Genomic DNA, 23,152 nt, shown 5'->3' with positions numbered 1-23,152 from the left:
CTCAGATTGGGTCGGCCCCTCTCAAAACCAGCCGGTCGTCGCCGATTGGACCAAATGCTCAACATTTATTATTATTATTATTATTATTATTATTATTATTATTATTATTATTATCATCATAATATCACATTTTGTAAGAGATAAAAGCTTGTAAAAGCATGTAAAAACAATACATATTAAAAAAAAAAAAAAAAAAACCTGACCGGCCCACATTTAAAAAATGATCCGGCCCTTCTGGCATTTGCCAGAATTGCCAGATGGCCAGTCCGCCCCTGGCCATAGGTCACGGTGATAACTTGTTGCAGAAGTATAAATCAGCCTGAACTTTTCACTGTTTTTGACAGAAATGTGACAGTGAAACCCCTATATGACTGTTCATGTCTGTACACGATAAATGATTCTGTGTGCCTTATAGTAGGGGAGAGCGGGGACGAAAGTAACGCTGGACGAAAGTAACAAAGGCCAGATAACATTGGCTTTCCAGGCTATGACAGCATATTCAGCCCGTTACTGTAACAGCAGGGCAGGAGTGGGATTTCTTTTCAGCCCTGGAGTTTCAAGCCTTAGACCAGCCCACCTCTGTTCACGACTGACTATATTAAAATAAGGTCATTTGCAATTCAGTTTCTAAAGACACTATCACGTCTTTTTCAAGGAAACAGCTGCTTTAGAACTTCAAATGTTTTTCATAAATATGAGAAGATTAAAGGGTAGCTAAATCTCCAAAGCTATACTTTAAACATCACATTGTCCCTTCCTGCAATATCTGACAATATATTCTGTGCAAAATTATTTATAGATATGCTGTCTTTTGTAACGGTGGTCACACAAAAAATCTAAATAAAATATGTACACAAACATAAGTAACCCAAACAGTATTATATTGTCCTCTTAACACTAAAAATGAAATAATAATAATAAAAATAACACTCAGGAGAGGTTAGAGCAGCAGCATCACAACACAACATGCTGACCACTGGACCACAATGTAGCTGTTATGTTGGTGAGTTTGGAAGAAGAAATAAGTATTGCGCTGGTATCTGCAAGACTCTTTTAACCACAGTATTACTTTCTATTGAAGGCTTAATCTTTTCACCCCTTTTTTATATTTCTGATCAAGTTATGTCAGATTTATTAATGTAGTGAATCATCTGCTTTTCATTGAGCTGGTGTAATATTCATTAATATTAATTATTCAAATTCTTTTTTCACTAAGGTGCCGCTGTTTAAGGTCGAATGCTAAATGATCATCATTAACCTGCCGGCTGCGTTTTGCTGCCTGCGAGAAAATAATTAAAAAGAGTGAGGCTATGGTCAAATAAATAAATGAAAAAAGTGCGACTGCTGAGAGTGCAAGCAGCTAGGGACACCGGCCCTCGCGGCCAAAAAACTTTCCCGGTGCTCCCAATTAGCCAATCCAGGCCTGTGTAACAGGTATAGAAATAATAGTTCACTTTATTTATAGAATTACACAAAATGTGTGTTTTACCTGAAGTGTTTATTAAGTATACCTGCTCCTTTAGAATCAGAATCAGAATCTTTATTGTCATTGTACAAAATACAACGAAATTTACATTTGCCCTTCCCTTCAGTGCAGTCCTATTTATCTAAAACAACAACAATAATTAAAAAGAGATAAAAATATAAAATCAAATGAAGAGTTACAATACAATATTAAAAGTGCGTATGATGTGCATATAAAGTGGCAAGTGCATTTCCAAGCAGCTTTTCAAATTTAAAAGTTAATAAAATGTGAGCCAGGAAGGCATACAATTTAATGTCCAAGTGTATAAAGTGGCAAGTGCATATCCTAGCAGCAAATTAAAAAGATTAAAATAATTTTGGCTAGAAACACCCTCAATTTAATGTCCATTCATTATTGCAACAGCCCTTGGATATGTGCTATTTTTTAGTCTGTTTGTTTTGGCTTTTATGGTTCTATATCGTCTTCCCGAAGGTAACATTTGAAATAGGTGGTATGCTGGATGAGACGAGTCCTTCAGGATGCTGCATGCTTTGCTGTAGCAGCGGGCCTTAAACAACTCCTCTAAGGAGGGAAGAGTGCAGCCGATGATTTTGTGCGCTGTATTGACAACCCTTTGGAGAGCAGCTTTTTCCTGGGCAGTGCAACTGGCATACCACACCGGGATGCAATACGTCAGCACACTTTCAATAGTGCATTTGTAAAAGGACACTAGCAGTTTTTGGGCCAAGTTGTTATTTTTTAACACCCTTAGAAAATGAAGTCGCTGCTGTGCCTTTTTGACCAGTGCAATAGTGTTGGTTTTCCATGATATGTTTTGATCCAGATGCAGGCCCAGATACTTGAAATTGCTGACAATCTCCACACAGTCCCCATGTATATGAATGGGCAGAGTATCTTGTCTGTTCCTTCTAAAGTCTACTATGATTTCCTTTGTTTTTAAGGTATTGAGGGCCAAGTTATGATCAGTGCACCATAAAGCCAGTTGGTTTACTTCGTCTCTGTATGCGGTCTCATCTCCATTCGTGATGAGCCCGACCACTGCAATATCATCTGCAAATTTCAGGATAGTATTACTTGAATGGAAAGGAGTGCAGTCATGTGTATAAAGAGTGTACAGTAAGGGACTCAGCACACATCCCTGTGGGGAGCCTGTGCTAAGGCTGAGTGCTGAAGAGACGTGGTGCTCTACCTTGACTCTCTGTGAACGGTTACTGAGGAAATCTTGAATCCAGAGGCAAATGGAGAAAGGAAAGCCGAGATGATTTAGTTTAGAGACCAGTCTTTTTGGAATTATTGTATTAAATGCAGAGCTGAAGTCAATGAAGAGAATCCGGGCATAACTGTCTTTATGTTCTAGATGGGTCAGGGTAGTGTGAAGGGCTATAGCTATGGCATCCTCTGTTGATCTATTTTCCCTATATGCAAACTGGTGGGCATCAAATGCGGGAGGAAGTCTTTGGAGGATGTGACTTCTTACCAGCTTCTCAAAACACTTCATAACAACAGGGGTTAAGGCTACTGGCCGGTAGTCATTTAGACTATTGATGGTGGTCTTTTTTGGGACAGGGATGATTGTTGAGGCCTTAAGACAGAGTGGAACAATGGCCTGGCTAAGGGGACAAATTAAATATTTTTGTAAAAACCCCTGTAAGTTCATCTGCACAGTCTTTCAACACCCTCCCTGTAATGCCATCAGGTCCTGCTGCTTTTCTGGGGTTTACTGTTCTCAGCACTTTCCTAACATCATCCTCCTCCACTGTGAAGACATGGCTAGGATTTGATAGTGAATGCAATGTGGCTTCCTCTGCTGACTGTTGTTCAAAGCGGGCAAAGAAGCAGTTAAGCTCTTCTGCTAGTGTGTTGTCAACCCCTACAGACCTGGGATTGGGTCTGTAGTTGGTAATATTTTGTATCCCCTGCCACACTTGTCTTGAATTATTGCTGTGGAGATATCCCTCAATTTTGTGTTTATATTTCAACTTGGCACCTCTGATGCCTGTTTTCAGGTTTGCTCTAGCTGCACTGTAACGCTCTTTGTCACCAGACTTGAAGGCGATGTTCCTTTCCTTCAGCAAAATCCTAACCCCCGCTGTCATCCAGGGTTTTTGGTTGGCATACACTCTGATGTGTTTCTCGGTGGTGACAGTGTCTGTACAGTGCTTAATGTAAGAGAGTACTGATGTAGTGTACTCCTCCAGATCCTGGGATTCGAACACACTCCAGTCTGTGTGAGCAAAACAGTCCTGTAGCTGTAAGGATGCACCCTCTGGCCATACTGCACTGTAAATGCGAATAGTATTCCTTACTATCAAAATTCTAGTGTGTTTACTTAATTTTAAGCTAATTGTTGAGTTTACTAGAAATGCATTAGTGTTGCTGACATAGTAAGGTATAAAGTTCCCATAACTTATGTAATTTGAGTAAAATTGCTTATAAGGGCTAAGCCATGCTGTTACGCATGCGTACTGGGTGGTGATTTCCCATCCCCCATCCCGAGTCACAACCAACCGCCACCCAGCACCGCCATTGAAGGACAGGATTTCATATTGACAAGATGTTCTGCTGTAAATCAAGGTAAACTTTTCGTTTTAATTACTACTTTGATTTTATTTGTATAGTATCAGTAATCTGTTTATTTCCTGCACTTTGTGAAATTGTTTGCTGTTTTGTGAACTAATTAATAGCCCATGATGTTGTGACTAAACGTTTTGACCACTGCACGTTATTTGCAATACTGTCTACTTTACTAGATAAGCTATTTTTAGCTGCTTAGTCCTTTTTAATAACTATTAATAATTTGTAAAGTTAGTAGTAATTTGTAAAGTGGGCGTTATGCTCTAAAAGAGCGGGCCGCGCCATTTTAAATGATGCACTGAGAGAGCAAGAGCGCGCGCAATGATCCGTTCAAATAGATGTAAAGTTAACACATAGCTGTAGGTCTACATTTTTAAAAAAGAAAACGAAACCTATTTATCCGCATTACAAATACAGTAACGTTAGTTATCGCTGAACTTTAGTGGCGCTTGTTGTGACGAAAATATGCGTGTTTTTTTAAAGATTTACTTTTATGAGATCACCTGCAGGAAGCAGGTGAGGAGATCAGCTGTGATTCGGTCCGGCGTCAGCGAGCGGCTCATGACCAGACCAGTCGTTTTTTTCTCCATGATCGCCGGGGCAGCAGCAGTTTTAACCCGCCGAGGCTTTTAGAACATTATAAAGCAGTTTCAGCTCAAAATGGACCTGTGAGTGTCGTAACGTTAGGTAATTTAGGATTTCGATGCGATTACGATTCGTGTCACTGTATGAGGCAGATACATATTTACACATGATGCTAAAGTGTGCTTATGCTAACAATCCCTATGAAACTTAAAGTTAAACTTATGAAAATGCGAGAGATATTTAATTAACTCATTTATTTGTTTTATATGCTATTTGTCTTTTCTTTATGCCGTTTTGAAGGTTTATTCCAGTGTTGCCGTTACGTTATTGAGTGTTTTGTTTTGCTGTAATGACAAATAAATCTGACCAGACGCGACTGAATATGTGTGATGGATAACGTTAATGATGAAGTGGTATAACTCGTACAACCAAGCACAGAAACATCCCTTTGTTTGCTCAATATCACACAAAGGCATCAACAAGCCTTTGTTATAAGCAAACTTTCTGTAAAGAAACAGGCTTTGCCAAACCTGTTAGTTTGCATTTTTAAAGAAGGTTTCACTAATTTTTAACAATTTAGGGCAAATAAATTTGAACAATTACAAGGTTGTTTAAAATGTAGCGCACCATTAGAGTATTGTGAGTGGCATATTTGGTTTGTAATATCATTATACCCTTTATTTATTTTTTATTTCAGACTACCAGTTTGTGAGCTGATATGCAGTGGAAATGTAAGTTTTGCACTTACACATCAAATAAAACTTTTTGAACAATACCGCACAAGCCATAGAACATATTCATGAATTGTTCTATTAACGTTACCTTGTCTCCATACTGAGTGTCAGGGTAATTTTAAATCGTTTAATGCATTAAAAGTACATTTAACAAAATTCTCAGCAAAGAACTGCATGATCAAGAATAGTCCGAATAGTTTGTCCATTTGAATAATCATCTGAGGACTAGTTAGAAATAGGGTTGTTGTGTTGTGATACCATTAATTTATGTTACAATACTATACCAGCTGAAGTATGGTGATACCAAGTAGTATTGCAATACTGTAATTCATAACTTAAATCCATGAAATAAAGAAAAATGTCAGAAATAATATATTGTATATGTTATTATAGGCCTACTTGAATTTAAATAATTCCCTTATTGTTGAAAAAAGTATTTGCACATCTCTTCACCTAAAATGTATTCATTCCAGCAAAAAAAAATACATTAAAATAAAGATACATAAAGAAAAGAGCATTTTTCTAACAAACCTAGGCTATATGAAGTGGTCAAAAATTGTTTCCTGTTGCTATTTTGGGTTTTTCATCTATCATACTTTTTTCACACTTATTATCGGATAAGAATCCAAAGTAATTCAAAATTTCACTTTATGAGTCATTCTTTTTAATAGATTGTCACGGTTGTTGTAGCTATTATATCATATTGACAGGAACAGAAATAAACGAATTCCGATTCAAAATGAACCATCACAAAATATGCAATAGGCTACTATAAAAGGCGCAAATTCTACAGTTTTACAACCTTAGAAGGCTCCATAGACTATTAAAATACAATGATCTATTGTTGCTGAATCGTGTAAGTATTTTAGTGACTTTTTCACATGCAGCATTATGTATTGTAGGCAGACTGTTAATGACAATACTACCGTTTACAAACTACAGTGGCACCGCCAGTATCTTGGAGCCATAGTATCACGATACTACCATAGTACCGGTAAACCTTGCAACCCTAGTCAGAAAGTTCAGTGTCCTTTTAAAGACATCAATTGAGACAAATATTTATTCCACTTTTAATGCGCATAAAAGTAAGGCACACCAGCAACAATGCCATGATTATATTTAATCGGGGGTTGTGTTTATTACTGTTTGGTGACAAGTATAGCTCATGCTTTTGATGACAGGCGCCGGGAGTATTTGGCAGCTTTTATTATTCAAGAACATTTAACTATGTCATGTTAAAGTGTAACATCTGTTGCTAAATGGCATTGCATTGTATCATTGCATGTGTTTCTGATTTCTGTTTTTTGTTTTAGAATTTCGCTTAGCCATGTCAATAACACTTTACGTTTTTGTGCACAACAGTGACATCCAGAAGGAAGTCATAGAGGAAACACCAGCTGATGCAAGTGCTGCAGAAGGTTTGTTTTCTTTTCAAAACTTTGTGTGATTTTGTGAATTTGTGTTTTTGAATGTTATTAATGACTAATAATGTTTTGATTGGATCTTTGCAGAATTCAATCGAATATCAGGAAGAAATGTGAGATCCAAGTTCTACGCTGCATTGGACACACACTGCTCTTTTGATTGAAATAAAAAAAAAAAACAGGAGAAAATTGCAGAAGAAAACTAGAAGAAATTTTCAACATGTTAATTCAAAGGTATTTTTGTGACATCATCTTTGAATCATAATTTGCATTTGATTGCAATAAATTGCATTTGATGTTTTCATTGGGCTATAATGCATGTCTACCTGTCTTTACTTTTTCAAGGTCATCTGGCAGCAGTTCTCCGGGGTCTTTCAGTCCTTTAGAGGGATGAGTCTAAAGAAATTTTCAGGATGTGTTTTGTAAGTAGTATTATTGTTTCTGCTTTCTTAGACTGGAAATGAAGCAGTCATTCCAGTTTACTTCACTTATTAATAAAAATTTTCAATTTTATAAAAATAAAACAAATGCATTTAATGTAAGTATTTGAAAGTAAGAGGGATGTTATATTATGGCCTTTGGAGCAAGAGCATTGCTATGTTGCAAATACAGCAGCTTGTGCCGTCACAGGGTCAGTTAGCTTCATAGGCCAGTGAAGTAATGAATGCATTTCTTTAACTTTTAAACACACTTGTTTTGAAAAGGAGGAAGATTAGCTTGAAAAAAAAATCTTAATAAGTGTAATACCTATGTAATATGTGGAGAGAAATATAATTTCAGTTGAAAGAACCTGCTGGATTAAGATGTAAAAAGATAGTGTTAAAAGCCACAAAGTCAAAGATGCTCCGTATTATAACCAACCCTGTGAAGTCACCTGCTGTGGGATTGTAGATGGCTGCACCCTCGTTCTAAAAGCCATACTAAAACATCAATTTTCTTATTAAAAAATAGTTATTAATACATTTTTAAAAAGTGTGCTAAATAATGCAAACTTGACTCACTGCTTTAATCTAGCAAAACCAAATGCATTCATGAATCGGTTCCCAATTTATTAAGTTTTCCCTACAAAATATTTATATTGATTATGTAGCACCAATTGGTCTCTCACACATTTGCATTTAATTTCTTGAAAATGTTTTAAAAGTACTTTTACTGCAGTTTGTTTTATTACATTACAGTGTTTCTTTAATTAAAAAAATGTATTGTTCCTTTAGAATAGTATCATGTTCAAGATACTGGAATTTAGTACCAATCTCTGCTGCAATTTTAAGCAGCAAATTTCCTGCTAACATTTTAAGCACTTTTGAGCACATTTTTAAACAGCACTGTTTTGCCATTCTGTTCAAATGCTTAACAGAAATGACACTCAACAATGCTCAAATGTTAGCAGGAAATGGATGTTTTTAAAATTACTATATGGATTCGTAATAAATTCCACTATCATGACAAGCCTAGTAGAAGCAGTACAGGCAAATCCATCGTGTTGGTCTACATTGAAGAAGGAGCACCATAGCAAGGCCTTCTTATAAGAAGCATTTGAATGTAAAATGTACTATAAACACAAATAGTCATGCTAATAAGCAACTAGTTAATAGGGTAATTGGTTCCTACTAAAGTGTTACTAAATTAAGCACAAGGAATTGTAATTTTTTTCACCTCTGCTTTTGGTCTCCTGGCCACTACAGGCTTTATTAGTGCCATTTAGAATATCAAACTTTACTTATTTTTCTTTCTCTATTCATAGGATGTAATTGTAGAGTCGGACTTCAGTGCAGAAGATGTTGGCCTGCTGACTGTCGTGTGTGAAGATGTCTAAAGAACCTCATTATGGATGCAATGTGGGCCTTTATACTGGAAGGAAAAGTGGTTATGGACTTTGCCACATGCAGTATGTCTCTTTTTTTGCTTTGATTTACACACTGAATTCGGACTACCCAAAGACTTTGAGCAATGCATTTGAATTTGTTCAACGTGTGTTGCTTTTGCTGGGAGGGAAGCGTAATGTGTTTTATTCGGCGAGTGCCTCTATACTGCTGTGCTTTATGTTTAAAAGGTTCAGGTATAATGACATGTTTAATTACAAAGTGTTGCTTTTTAACATGTTGCTGTTTGCAGTGTTACATTTAGGACTGCAGCATTTTGGTGTTTAAAACACTTTTTTTTTTTTTTTTACCAAAAAAGTGTATTGTGATTTATAGGGTTGTCAAAAGTATTGAGTTTGGTACCAATCGGTACTGAAATAAAAAAAAAAAAGTCCATCCATTTCCCACTAACATCGCAAGAACTGATTGGCCATTGTGTTCACATGCTCAGTAGATATGACTGATTGGCTTTGAAGGTCATTATTTTTACCACACTTCACCACTGTTCACCAGGTGCAAAGATACAAAGACACTGGATAACTTCAAAGCACTGTCGATCAGTCGATTCATCACCAGATAGCTTATATGTTAGCTTCTAAACAAATCAGCTATCGACATGGCTTTGAAACGCTTCAGTGTCTGTGTAACTTTGTTTGGACTCAGTGAAAAATGGTAAACCTATGACAGTCACAGCCAATCACAGTCATTTCTGTTGAGCATGTGAACACGGTGGCCAATCAATGGTGTTTAAGAACGAGCTCAGTAGCACTCAAATGCTGGTGGAAAATGGATATTTTTAATATTACAGTATTGATTGATACCAAACTCAATACTTTTGACCACACTAATGTGATATTTTCTGTAGGAAAATCTAAACTACACAGTCTAACAAATTAGCTTTAAAGCTTAATATCTGTTCCTCTGTGAGTGTCTATATGCTGCCATGTTTAAGGTGCTGGTGCAATGGCATGTTTAATTACACTAATTCAAGTATCTTTTTTCCAAGTGTCAAGTATTTAAAGTTTTTTTGATAGATTTTCAAACCTTTTCGAAAACTTGTGTTTTAGGGTTGAACATGTTTATTATATTTTTTGTCTGTATTGCTGTTTACAGTATATTACAGCACTTTACAACAGGTTTTTACAAAAATGTATTGTGTACAAGTGTATTGTGATACTAAAATATCACAAGTGTATTGTGAAATTCTGCTAATTTTGTCAAATAAAATGTTTACATTTAAGACCTGTATAATGTCATTACTTGTAAGTTGAACTACATATTTTATGTTCAGTTTAATTGAAGAAAATGTGGAAACCGATTGCACGTAGTTTCTTTAGTTGACATTACTTAAAATGGTGGATTAAAACAATGTTGAGACTACTAGCATTCAAGATGTTAACTGAACATGGTAGAACAGTATTAGTTAAATAGAGTTATTAAAGTAATCTTACTATAAAACCCTAAGTAAGATTACTAAATAATGACAAGTATGTTAACTAGAATTTTCTATTAAACTTACTTAATTTTTAACAGTTAGTTTACTTTATAAGTTTTAGTTTTCTTACTTCAAGGCAATAATTAAACTTAACTTAAGATTTCCTTGTAAGTTTATATTGCAAAAATAAGGCAATCGGTTTCCAAACTTTTTTTAAGTAAACTGAACATGTTAGAATTTACAGTGTGTAACAGTTTTTAGGGTGGGGGGGTCTCTTTTCCTCAGTGAAGAATAAACTGGCAGCATAAAAAGGGATATGTGGTCAGACTGACCAATATGAGGTGCTGGTATTGTTTTATAGCCTCGCTTAATGTTAGAGTATACTTTATCTAATAGATTGCCCCCACATGTAGCACAGTTTACATGCTGATGGAGTTTGGGAAACACTATTTTAAGATCCACATGATTAAAATCTCCAGCAATTATATGTGCTGCCTCTGGATATTTGTTTAGTTGGGAGCTAATAGCATTATGGAGGAGGTTAAGCGCTGAATTAGCATTAGCATCAGGAGCTATATACACTGCTGTGATAAAAACAGCTGATGAAAACTCACGGGGGAGGAAAAAGGGTCTGCATTTAACTGTCAGATACTCCAAAACTGGGGAGCAATGATTATCTACAGCTTTAGTGTCTTTAGCCCATTTCTCACTAATATAAATACAAAGACCCCCACCTCGTTGTTTCTGTGAGAGATGGTTTCTGTCGTGACGGTGTAGGGTGAAATCTGTTAGCTCCACCGCTGCGTCAGGTATTCCTGGATGTAGCCATGACTCTGTTAGCATCAGAGCACAGCAATCCCTGCATAGTCTATTCTCTACCAGCTGAAGCCTCAGTTCATCCATTTTGTTGGCAATTGATCTGGCATTCGTAAGGAAGATGCTGGGGATCGGTGGCTTGTGTGGGGTTTTCCTGAGTCGTTCCCACACACCTGCTCTTTTTCCTCGTTTCTGCCTTCTGTTCCGCCGCCGCCGCCGCCTCCCATTATTTCCGGGTATGACAAACCACGGAGATCCCGGTGTTTTCACTATGTCCTCAGGTATGCTGTGGTTCTGAATAAACATTGTTGTAACTGTCTCTTTGCTCTGTAATCCCACTGAGAGGAGGTCTTGTCGACTATAAAATATTTTCGCCTGACTGGCTGAGGTTAAAAAAATTAAACAGACATATAAAAACAAACAAACAAAGCACTGAGAAGGAGAGCTCTGAGCCGCTGCGTCAATGCGCGCCGCCAATTTAAATTTCTAAGAAAGCTTAAGTTTTTTAATTTCCTGTTCTGCACCCGCCTCCTCCTTTTCTGTACTGACTGCACATGGGAGAGGTGGGTGTCTGCAGCTCTAATTAATCTTAAATCATATTTACTTGACTTTTGAAGCCAGTTTTTATGTTTCAATATTATGTATAACTTTCTTTTTCACATATTTCACATAGTTCGTTATTTTTGTGTTTTCATTTTAATTGAGGTTTTGATTTATATTTGTCTGATTGAAGCATGTAAAAGTGATGAGGGCGAAGACACACTGTAAAATCTGTGCTTTTGTTTACATCAGGAGTGATTAAAGAGCCGTCACAACTGCTGATACCTGTCTGGTTATTCCCACAATAAAAAGAAAACACAATGCAGAACCCTTGATGGAGCTGCCAAATATCAGATGATGGGTTCAAAGTAACAATGTGTAAATTATGTTTAAAGTGAAATTCATTCAATCATTCATTTTCATTTCGGCTTAGTCCCTTTATTAATCGGGTGTCACCACAGCGGAATGAACCGCCAACTTATCCAGCATAAGTTTTACGCAGAGGATGCCCTCCCATGTTGCAACCCATTACTGGAAAACACCCATACACTAGACAATTTAGCTTACCCAATTCACCTATACCGCATGTCTTTGGACTTGTGGGGTAAACCAGACCAACCAGTGAAAACCCACACCAACACGGGGAGAACTAAAGTGAAATTCTTCTATAATTTTTTTAAATACCACCCGATATTGATAGACCACACTTATGAGTTAGTAACCACAGCAAAACATATTTCTGTCTAAAACATCATCTTTTCAAAATACACTCATGAAATTGAGATAATTTCTGTATTTCTGTTTACAAATAAAATGTCTAGTCTACAAATAAACTTTTATTCATTCATTCATTTTCTTTTCAGCTTAGTCCCGTTGGTTTACCACAGCGGAATGAACCCCCAACTTATCCAGCACGTTTTTAGCAGATGCCCTTCCAGCTGCAACCCATCACTCGAAAAAACTAAACTTTTAGTTATTTCTAATTATTAACACACAGCCATGTCATTCATCTCAAAACCTTTATTGCTTCTTTTTACTGTTAGAAAGATATATCAGAGTAAAAACAACTAGTGTAAAAGTCTGCGTCTCTCTGTGTCGCTCAGGCTGCACTGCAGTGTCTATTCACAGGCGCGATCCCACTACTGATCAGCACGGGGGATTTGACCTGCTCCGTCTCCGACCTGGGCCGGTTCACCCCTCCTTAAACGACCTGGTGGTCCCGAGCTCCCCCAGGAGAACCATATCGATACCGAACTTAGCGCGGACACCCGATCAACATAGTCCACTGCAGCCCAGAAGCCCTGAGCTTAAGCGATCCGCAGCCTCAGCCTCCCAGTAGCTTGGATTACAGGCGCGCGCCACTGAACCCGGCGAGGGCTGACAGAATCAGAGCTGTGGAGAATCTGATCATCACAGCGACCTCTAGTGGAGGAAAACTGAATGATGAATAAAAACTGACTTCATAGCCTTATGACATTAGATAATAATAAACAGCAGTATGATCACAAATAAAAAAATTACAGTAATTAGTATCAACATAATATTTTTGAACTAAAGATTATTATACCATATTTATTAGCCTTTACAACTCATTTTATGAGTGCCACAACATTCTGTTTTCTGTATCAGCTGATAAATTGCATCTGCATAAAACATTACAAAAAATCTACGAGCAGAGATAAATACAATATAAAATTCTGAAATAAAATGAACAGAACTTTGTTGTTTTTCAACGAGTCTAACAGTATTCAGGTACAGTAATGTAATAATCAAATGTAAAATAATACTGCTATTGTCTTCATTTTTTAATTAAATAAAATGATTTGCTATTAAAATGAAAAATTATGCAATTTATTCAACCTAAAGCTTTTACAGTCACAGGCCTCAGAAACACACGCAAACGCTAAATTATAATCCAGACTCAACCTTGTATTTCTTGTGATGTGACTATTGTGAATGATCATTGATGCTGAAATAATGCTCTGGGATAATTTATGTGAGCTAAGGGATAATTGACCCAAAAATGTTAATTCATAATCGTCACAATCATATTTATGCGGTGAACTATCCATTTAAGATTGTGTAAACAGTGAACCTCTGAAAAAGTAAAGCTTTAATGTTTTAATTTTCCACTTAAATACCAGTTCCTCATCTAACATTCATTCATGCAGTGAATAACTATCATTAACTGAGTTACATATTTATTATTCAGTTTACTCTTACTCATCTACTAACTGTGGTGTCAGATGCGGTTTTGACCTCCATCAGTGTTTTTAACATCTATAAGACTCGACAGAATCTCACACAATCTGTGGCATAAATTGATAGACTGTTTCAGCTTTAGCAGCACATCATGCTGAATTACTAAGCCTGAGCTGAACATTGTTTATACAAGTACCACAAGTTATTTAATCTGGTCTAAAGACTAAAAAGCTGTTTAATATTAAAGATAAAAGGTAAACTAAAACCACTTTGTCCTCTCTGACACTAAATATGTTTTAGCTGTTTTATGATTAAAAAATTATGTTTGTGATTATTAATCTGCAACCAACAACCTGCAGTATTTTATAATATGGTGGCCTTTAGCGTCATTGTGCAATATATGAACTGTGGATTACACTAGAGGCCACATCTGCATCTGACACCATATTTAGTGACTAAAAAAGTGTTGATTCAATTAGTGAATGAATGAATGAATAAATGAGATACTCACTGAATGAGTGAATGTTAGTCGCTGAACTGCTTATCTGTTGTCATTTAAAAGCTTTTCATTTCCTGATGAACTGTGGCCTATTTGACGAGATGTTTTGCTGTTAAATGGCAAATCATAAATAATTTAGTTATGAAAATATTGTTTCTATATTTATTAATCATTATATATATATATAATATATATGAGTCACTGGGTGTTGCAGGCACTGTTATTCAATGGTTCAGATCTTACCTCTCTGACAGATCATTCAGGGTGTCTTGGAGGGGAAAAGTGTCCAACCTACAGCATCTAAACACTGGGGTACCTCAAGGCTCTGTTCTTGGGCCACTTCTCTTCTCCATCTACACGACATCTCTAGGACCAGTCATTCAGAAACATGGATTCTCCTACCACTGCTATGCTGATGATACCCAACTACCTCTCTTTTCACCCTGATGATCCCTCGGTTCCAGCTCTCATCTCAGCCTGCCTGTCGGACATTTCACACTGGATGAAAGATCATCATCTTCAGCTTAACCTTGCGAAAACAGAAATGCTTGGAGTTTCTTCCAACCCGACTCTGCACCACAGTTGCCTTTAAATAGCACAACATTGTGATTAACTATTCAGTACAATAAACTTTACTATGTGGTTCTAAAATACTATAGTATTTAGTTTAAATAACTATATTTTATTTGGGACCGTACTGCTGTTTATTTTTATCCAAACAGTGCCATAAGACCAATAAAAAGTCAACTTTACTTCATCATTTATCATTTCCTCCCAGGCCCGGCGCCAGGAAGTCAAAACTGAGGGGGCACTTTAAATCCATAGGGGGGCACTAGACCTGGTGACTCATTTTGTTCTCTTGTTTCTTTCATTTAGGCTATTTATTCACATTTATTATTACTTTGCATTACTGCCCAAGTTACTGAACTAAGGCAGTAATATAGGCTACGTTTTATTAGTAATAACAATATGCAGTTGTATGCAAGCTGACCCACGATCAGACTATTCATTTAACCGGTAAATAAATAGTAAAATCAGCTCAACCGAGTCATCCCGCTTCACGTATTATCCAACCAACATCATTGTTAGGGAAAAGCTAAATGTTACAATTTAATGTCATTTAAAACAATTACTTAGTTTCATTTTAAGGCATTAGTGTAGCCAGAAAAATACCTAAAAAGATACCAAAATTCACACGTTATTAAAGTGAAAAATGGTTAAATTTTGGCATGGATAACACTCAATATGCTATATAACTTTTTTTCATGATTTTAAATGTAAAAACAAAGATTTATCTTAGGCTATCATAAGTGTGTTTTTTTCGTGAAATTGTAAAACCATCATAAACCATTAGGTTACTAAGCCTATAATTTTATTTATTAATTATTTAATTTATTAAGCCTTTTTTAACAGCTTGTTTTCAGGTTATTTTCATTTTAGGGCCATGAGCTACAAGTCAAAACAAACTCGATATGTTGTATTTTAGCTCTTAAAATAGATCTACAATATATTTTGTTTAATTTTGCATGAGCAAAAAGCTGTATAGCCTAAATGACATATTTTTAAAAGATTATCATTCTGCTTACCTGCAGCGCGTGAGAGGTTTCTCAGTTGATCCGCGATAAATCCACTTAAGCACTATATTCCATTTATAACACTGCAAACTTGACTTAATAAACGCAAAAGGCATTTATTATGTGTTATACCTTGACTGCTGCTGCATAATGGGATGTTTCTCTACACAACTGTAAAAGTGCGCTTTTTAGCAAAATGAAAGCAAACATTCAAAGGGTTCTGCGTTTTGTCAATTTTAGTTTAATTGTAATAATATTAATAATAATATTAATAAATAAAATTAAAATATTATTTATAGTGTAGCCTACTGTGGGACTGTGCAGTAAACTATTTGTTTTTATTAAAACATTTTTATTAGGCTACATCTTCCCGAACTAAATGACTGGCAGTTGCGTCTCTGCTAAAATTAATTTAACAGCAAATTTCTTATGTGTTTTTTCCTTTTAGAGCTCAAGAGAGTTGTGTTTAAATAATTAGTTAACCAAAGCATGTAATGAATTAAGCTGCTCCTATCATGTCACCCACTTTTCTCCGTTGTGAGTTGAGTGCGCCTCCATCGCCGTGTGCGCGTTTTAAAGGCTATTTACGGCCGCACCTGACCTGACGCGGGGACCGGATCTCTGAACTATAGGACTAGCTTTAATATCACTATTTTCATAATTCAATTGCTATGTCATATATTTTAAAATATTTAAATGTGTGTTCTTAAGGTTGGAACGACGAGAGTGTTAATAATTAATGACAGAAAGAATTTTCAGTTTGAGCCTGGTGCGAACCAGGTTTTAATTTCTGCTGCACCATTGACAGATCACTGTTTGATTTCATAAACTTTGACACCAGTAAGAAAAAATACTACTAAGAAAGACTATTGGAAGTTCAATGCAGAACTTTTAAAGGATAAAGTTTATTGTAGTCAAATTAAAAAACCTAATTAGTGAGGTTGAGAATGATTTCTCTTTAAATTCCAGTGGGATTAAATGGGAGTACTTTAAATTTAAAACAAGGGAAATTTCTATTCGGTTTGGTAAACAAAAGAGAAGCGACATATTGCAAAAAGAATTAAGAATAATTCAGGAAATTAATGATTGCTGTAACACACGATATGGTTAAAGATGTGGAAAAGTGAATCACTTTTCAAGCTAAATTAGACAGCATGTATGTAATGAAAGCACAAGGAGCTTTTGTAAGGTCTTGGGCAAAATGGATGGAAGAAGAAGAGAAGAACACAGCTTACTTTTGTCAATTAGAAAAGAGGAGACAGCAAAGTAATGCAATTCATACTTTAGTTATTAAGGATACAATAATTACGGATTCTAAACTGATATCTGAGGAAATATATTCATTTTATAGTAATATTTATTCTTCATCATATTCTGAAAATTATGCTATTCAATTTCTAGAAAAGGTTAAAGATTATATCCCACAGATAGATATTGAATTTAAAGAAATGTGTGATGAGGATTTGAAGCTAGAGGAACTTAAAGCAGCTATTAAAAAAATGTGTTTGGGTAAGTCTCCTGGTCAGGATGGTTTGACTACTAACTCCTACAAATTTTTTTGGGAGAATATAAAACATTTGTTATTTGCAGCATTAAAATAGTGTTTTAATTCTAATACTTTACTTACAACTATGAAACAGGGCTTAATTATTCTTATTCTAAAGGCAAACAAAGATAAAAGAATTATTGAGAATTTGAGGCCGATTACTCTACTCAATGTGGATTATAAAATTCTTACATCTGCTATAGCTAATAGATTGAAATTTAGATTGAATCAAGTTATAAGTGAAACTCAGTCTGGTTTTATTAAAGGAAGGCTAATTCACAACAACATTAGACTTGTCTTAGATCTAATTGATTATGGACATTTAATTAAAGAGGATGGGTTTGTTTTTATTTCTTGACTTCTACAAGGCATTTGATACTGTAGAACATAATTTTATTTTGAATTTTTTTGGTTTTGGTCATAAATTTGTTAAAGTAATAGAAATGTTATATAAAGACATAAATAGTTCAGTATCATTACCATTTGGGACTTCGAAGAGGTTTAACATTAATAGAGGCATCAGACAAGGGGATCCAACAAGCCCATATTTATTTATTTTAGTAGCTGAATTATTAGCATTGTATGTTAAAAATTGCAGAGCTATCAGAACTTTGAATGTTTTAGGGAGTCAATTAATAATAAGTCAACTAGCAGACGATACCACCCTGTTTCTCAGTAATGCAGAGCAGATTTCAGTTGCCATTAATCTGGTGTCTCATTTTTCAAATGCTTCTGGTCTGCAATTGAATTTAAAAAAATGTGAGCTTATGGCAATCCATAACCATACCGAAACACAACTGTTCAATATTCCAGTTAAAAATGAGGTAAAATACTTGGGTGTTGTTATTTCCAAAGACCCTAAAGATAGGGAAAAAGCTAATTTGATGGATAATTTGATAAAAAGTCAAAAAATATTAAATTTGTGGGTTCAAAGGGATCTATCTATTTTTGGTAGAATTGTTTTACAAAAGTCAGAAGCACTTTCCAGGATGATTTACCCAGCTTTTTCTTTACAGATTTCTGATAGGTACGTTAAAAATCTGAATCAAATGCAATATAAATTTCTATGGAAAAATAAGCATCATTTTCTAAGAAAATCAGATGTAGTGAAACCAATCATTGAAGGTGGATTGAATGTAATTGATTTTGATGTTATGAATGGTACCCTTAAGCTGAAGTGGCTTCAAACCTTCCTTCGACATAAACATTCTTTCTGGTTTAGGTTTTCTTCTAAAATTTTTGATTTCTTTGGGGGCATAGACTTTCTGTTAAGATGCGATTTTGAGCCATCAAAGTTAAAGTGTAAATTGTCATCTTTTCATAGTCAGGTATTACAGTATTGGAAGTTAATATACAAACATAATTTTTCGCCACATAGCTGTTCTTTGTGGAATAATAAGTATATACTTATTAAGAGGAAATCTGTGTTTTTTCAAGAGTGGATGGACAAAGGTGTTTGGTCTATTTTACAAATTTTGGATGGGGTTGGAAATTTCCTTAATTATGATGATTTTTGTGAAAAATACTACATTATTTGTACTTAGAAATTGTATTTGTCTTTGTTGAAAGCTATTCCTGGTGGTTTGGTTCAGCTAATCAAAGGGGAATTGGGTTATTCTTCTGTGATACCAAGATTGGGCAACCTTATTATTTCTGGTATTAATTTTACTGGGCAGAGCTGTAATAATAAGACCTTAAGAAGGTTAGTAAATACACAGCTTTTCCCTTCTAAAGTTAAGAAAAGACCCCTTGTTTTAGATTTTCCAGAAGACAAGGTGGTTCGAATTCGAACAAGATTTCTCTCTTTTCCACTTCTACCAAAGGCAAAAGAAGTTCAGTTTAAAATTATTAACGATATTTATCCTTGTAATGAGTTCCTCAGACACAGATTTAATTTGGATTGTAACGTTTGTACCTTTTGTGAAGCAGACATAGAGTCATTGGAACATTTGTTTTATTTATGCAAATTTTCAAAAAAGTTATGGGATGACATTACTGTTTGGTTAAGATTAAAATATGTAATACCTGATTTTGATTTTAAAACTGTAAAATATTGATCTTTTTGTCAGAATTCTGAGCTGGAATTTTTGGTTAACAATATTGTGACTTTGGCAAACTATTTCATTCATAAATGCAGATTTTTTAATAACCCCCCACTTTTCTGCGTTTCCACAAGGATTTAATGGTCTTCTTCAATTCCTTAAAGCTGATGAGACATAAAAAAGCCCTTAAACTGTGTAGTCTGTTAAAGGCATTTTTGATGATTAACCCCTTTGTATTTTAGTGCATTGTATTTTGCTTTTTATTTATTTCAATTTTATTATTTTTTAATATATATTTATTTGTTTTTTTATCTGTTTTTTATGTGAATGCTGCTATTTGGACTTTAGATGAATAAGATGTTTCTTTGTTCGGTCATTTGTTCTTTTTTCTGTATGTTCTTATAAGATCTAATAAAAAAAATAAAAAAACTATTGCACCATTAAAAAAAAAAAAAAAAAAACTTTAAAACGGAAAAACAAATCGCCAATAGGTGGCAGCAAGAGACCGCTTTAATCGAGTGAAGCTTTAAGTGATTCATTCAGCCACGAATCACTGATTCAGTGACTCGCCCGACTTTATACAGAGTCCTGAATCATTCGTGTAAGGAAACGCCACTGTGTATTATTCAGAGATGTACAACTGTTCTGCTGTTTATTTTATTATTATCATAGTAATGATTTCACTATTATTAATGAGAAAATAACGCGGAAGTTTTTTAGCGCCTTGTCACGTGATCGTCAGCATCCATGGCAACGGTTCTTTTTGTGTTGTTTTGAACTTCGCTCTGTCATTGGCATCTGATCTCGCCGTCCTTCGTGGCAACTGATTCCCAGATTATTGATATTATTGATTGTTGGATACATCGATTGATCGCCTGCTGCTCCCTTCATTCAGGTTTGACCCTTGTTATCACACTGTGTTTTGTGTTTAGTATGTCTTGTGTTCATTACAGGTTTCAGAGTCGACTCACCTACGACTCGCTCCAGTTTGAGGGCCTCAACATCACTGTGGGAGAGCTGAAGCGGCAGATCATGAGGCGCGAGAGGCTGAAGTTCTGCCAGCTGAAGATCAGCAAAGCCCAAACTGATGAAGGTGAGATGAGGAAAAGCCACTTAAACTATATTACACTAACATTAGATGTGTTATCAGACAGACTTGTAGAAGCTGACATGTGTTATCATGACTCTGATGGTGACATATAGTGATGTTTTGAGTGTTTTAAAATGCTAATGGCACTCAAAGTATACCATGGTAAATGATTATTACTATATTCAAACTTTATTTTGCTGTCAGAATACACAGATGATGATGCTCTCATCCCCAAAAACATGTCGGTCATCATCAGACGGGTCCCTGCTGCTGGACTGAAGTCCTCCAACAGAAGATTTGTTGGGTAAGTCATGTGAAATGAGCGCAACCATCCTCTGATAGATGTTATATCAAGAGTTTGAGTCTGTCTGTGGTGTTTTAGTCACACAAGCTCCTTTGTTTTGCAGACATCAAGCTGGACCATCAGCTAAATCTTCTCAAACAGGTGATTCTTCACTCCTCTCACTGGAGCAGCTGTTGAAGGTATTGAACAAATGATTAATTCACCCCACTGTGCTGCTCTGTATTGAACTGCAGTGTTTGCATTTGAGGCGTCATAATGACATGTAGTGCAGAATATCAATACACAGTGTAAAACACACAAACGCACACACACACACACACACACACACACACACACACACACACACACACACAGCTTCTTAAGCAGACCAGTAAAATAAAATTCTAATGTGCAAATGCCTGTGAAACAGACTGAGAATCTGGCTGAGGCAAAGGCATCAGAGGAGGACAAGCTAAAAGCGGTGATGTACCAGTCCAGTCTGTGCTACTACTCCAGCAGGTGAGCGTTCAGACACTGACAGGTTTGGTTTGTGAGAAATGTTAGAGCTGATTCTCATGGTTCTGATGTTCATCAGTGAGGCCATGACACTGCTTGGGCTTCTTCCACCCAACTATGTCTGCTTTCACTGTGGGATCCCAGGACACCACATTAGGCACTGCCCCTCTAAAGGGGTAACTGGGTTTTCTAAGCTTATGGTTGCTGTGAACTTGAGCTCATGTCTCCATCAGTCAGATTGTTTGCTCTGTCGTTTGACTGTCACTCATGAATTCACAGGGCAGCAGCTCTGCTCCACACAAGCGCATCCGGAGGAGCACAGGGATTCCCCGCAGCTTCCTGTTGGAGGTGGACGACCCAAACCGAAAGGGAGTAATGATGGACGGCAGCGGCAAATACGTCATTCCCATCATAGACGCGTGAGTAAACTGTACTTGGCATTGCAGCATGTTCTAGTGTTTGTGAAAATCTCACATTATGTCTGCTTGTGTGTGTTTGCGCTCGATCTGTTCAGTGAGGCCTATGCTGCTGAGAAGAAAAAGAGGCCGTCCTTCTCCTGCCAGACCAAGCCGCTGTCCTCCTCTTCCTCAGCTGGTGCAGCATCTTCAGTCCAGGACGCCAGAGGGAAACGTTCCCGCTCCCCATCTCCACCAGAGACGCACAACGACCAGAAGAGACCACGTCACTGAGAGACCTTCACCCAAGAGACCTGGAGCCGACGTGAGCAAAGTGTATATATTGTACATAGTTTATGAATAAAACTGAATAAAGATTATAGCAGCATAAACTGTGGACTGGTTGACCTTCACACAATACAGAAACACAAAAGAAAATGATCAACACATTAAGATAGAAATGATGAACAAACATGCTGCGGGAGAACCAGTGTGCTGTCCTGCTCACAATCTAAAACTTTTAGTTAAAGTTTATTGAATGTTAATCTGAAAAAAATAAAACGCTGAACAGCTTTTATAGTATTCAATAGTTTTCCTCAATAAGGGGAAAAGTTCAAGAAACATGGAAGAAAAGGCGGCATGTACATATTTTTAAAAATCCATTGGAATGACAAAGATGTGCATGCTCTAATAAGTCATTTTGGCTGTGTTCATATGGTGTCCTTTGGTGGTTTCTATTGCTGTTGTTGTTTACTGATTAGCTGGCTTAAGCAAATAGATTTCTTTAAAATGTAGCTATTAAGGGAAAAAATAATGTATCTTTATATATATATATATATATATATATACACATGGCCTCACTGTAGGAAGGCTGCTGGTGGGAGTCCCGACTGGGTCAGATGGTGTTGTGTGGAGTTTGCTTGTTCTCTCCGTGTTCATCCTCTGGGTGCTCCAAACCCACCCATGTGCTATGCTGTAGGTGAATGAATAAACTAAATTAGCCATAGTGTGTGTGTGTGTGTGTGTGTGTGTGTGTGTGTGTGTGTGTGTGTGTGTGTGTGTGTGTGTGTGTGTGTGTGTGTGAATGAGGGTGTATGGATATTTCCCAGTACTGGGTTGCAGCTGGAAGGGTATCCGCTGTGTAAAAAATATGCTGGATAAGTTGGCAGTTCATTCCGCTGTGGCGACCCCAGATTAATAAAGGGACTAAGCTAAATGAAAATGAATGAATAAATTGATTGATTGATTTTATTTGACAATTTTAACAAAAATATACAAACAAGTCCAGTTTGACATTCATATCTTAAAAACTGTCGAGGATAAAATACACAATAAAGCCACAGGCTGATTTCCATCGTGGTCATCGATATTCTTAAAAAATGAACGAGCAAATCATAAAGTGCAAACATCATCAGCTCAGAAACTCAGCACAACAAAAATCCTCAACTTCAACCGTAAAACAGCCATTTTTTAATTTCCTCTCTAAAAACTCTCAAATTGAATCTCTTTAAAACTCCTCGGCAGTATATTCCAAGCAACAGTACACAGA

General features: G+C 36.2%; 2 protein-coding genes, 1 long non-coding RNA gene and 1 other non-coding gene across 8 annotated transcripts; 2 read left to right on the top strand and 2 right to left on the bottom strand.

Annotated features, from left to right (window-relative positions):
• Positions 1 to 1,117: 1,117 nt before the first annotated feature.
• Positions 1,118 to 11,404, bottom strand: LOC141376549 (putative RNA-directed DNA polymerase from transposon BS). 3 transcript variants are annotated; one of them, XM_087273392.1, is made up of 2 exons: positions 7,130 to 7,199; positions 1,118 to 3,766 (listed from the first exon to the last, which is right to left on the bottom strand). In XM_087273392.1, exon 2 carries the CDS (start codon positions 3,141 to 3,143, stop codon positions 1,863 to 1,865), a length of 1,281 nt encoding a protein of 426 aa, XP_087129518.1. In that variant the 5' UTR covers positions 3,144 to 3,766; positions 7,130 to 7,199; the 3' UTR covers positions 1,118 to 1,862. The 3 variants fall into 3 exon arrangements, 2 of the variants coding, with proteins under 2 accessions (XP_087129518.1, XP_087129519.1); XM_087273393.1 differs by lacking the exon at positions 7,130 to 7,199 and adding an exon at positions 10,835 to 11,404 and having other exon boundaries at positions 1,120 to 3,710; XR_015502398.1 differs by lacking the exon at positions 7,130 to 7,199 and adding an exon at positions 10,835 to 11,159 and having other exon boundaries at positions 1,522 to 3,766.
• LOC110438793 (uncharacterized) lies at positions 4,012 to 9,905 on the top strand. The gene is made up of 6 exons (XR_015502414.1): positions 4,012 to 4,060; positions 5,343 to 5,376; positions 6,742 to 6,797; positions 6,891 to 7,037; positions 7,149 to 7,225; positions 8,548 to 9,905. It is a non-coding gene; the product is annotated as an uncharacterized LOC110438793 (long non-coding RNA).
• Positions 10,670 to 22,024, top strand: LOC110440117 (E3 ubiquitin-protein ligase RBBP6-like). Of its 3 annotated transcripts, none has more exons than XM_087273402.1 (7): positions 10,670 to 11,197; positions 20,273 to 20,412; positions 20,614 to 20,713; positions 20,817 to 20,892; positions 21,123 to 21,211; positions 21,488 to 21,627; positions 21,723 to 22,024. In XM_087273402.1, the coding sequence occupies exons 2-6, from the start codon at positions 20,352 to 20,354 to the stop codon at positions 21,582 to 21,584; spliced, it is 423 nt and encodes a 140-aa protein (XP_087129528.1). In that variant the 5' UTR covers positions 10,670 to 11,197; positions 20,273 to 20,351; the 3' UTR covers positions 21,585 to 21,627; positions 21,723 to 22,024. The 3 variants fall into 3 exon arrangements, with proteins under 3 accessions (XP_087129528.1, XP_087129526.1, XP_087129527.1); XM_087273400.1 differs by lacking the exon at positions 10,670 to 11,197 and adding an exon at positions 21,288 to 21,384 and having other exon boundaries at positions 20,069 to 20,412; XM_087273401.1 differs by lacking the exon at positions 10,670 to 11,197 and having other exon boundaries at positions 20,069 to 20,412.
• LOC147834737 (signal recognition particle RNA) lies at positions 12,531 to 12,828 on the bottom strand. The gene has a single exon (XR_015503141.1).
• Positions 22,025 to 23,152: the final 1,128 nt, after the last annotated feature.

Source organism: Danio rerio, chromosome 11, assembly GCF_052040795.2.
Source record: "Danio rerio strain M-AB ecotype USA chromosome 11, GRCz13ab, whole genome shotgun sequence".
NCBI classification, from domain to species: domain Eukaryota; kingdom Metazoa; phylum Chordata; class Actinopteri; order Cypriniformes; family Danionidae; genus Danio; species Danio rerio.
This window is presented reverse-complemented; position numbering and strand designations above follow the sequence as displayed.

Excerpts from the sequence above, each read along its gene's own strand:
- LOC141376549 (XM_087273392.1), bottom strand. The coding sequence starts at position 3,143 with ATGAACTTACAGGGGTTTTTACAAAAATATTTAATTTGTCCCCTTAGC.
- LOC110440117 (XM_087273400.1), top strand. The coding sequence starts at position 20,253 with ATGTCTTGTGTTCATTACAGGTTTCAGAGTCGACTCACCTACGACTCG. Across the intron at positions 20,714-20,816 it reads TCCAACAGAAGATTTGTTGG|ACATCAAGCTGGACCATCAG; the intron begins GTAAGTCATGTG and ends TTTGTTTTGCAG. Across the intron at positions 21,385-21,487 it reads GGCACTGCCCCTCTAAAGGG|GGCAGCAGCTCTGCTCCACA; the intron begins GTAACTGGGTTT and ends ATGAATTCACAG.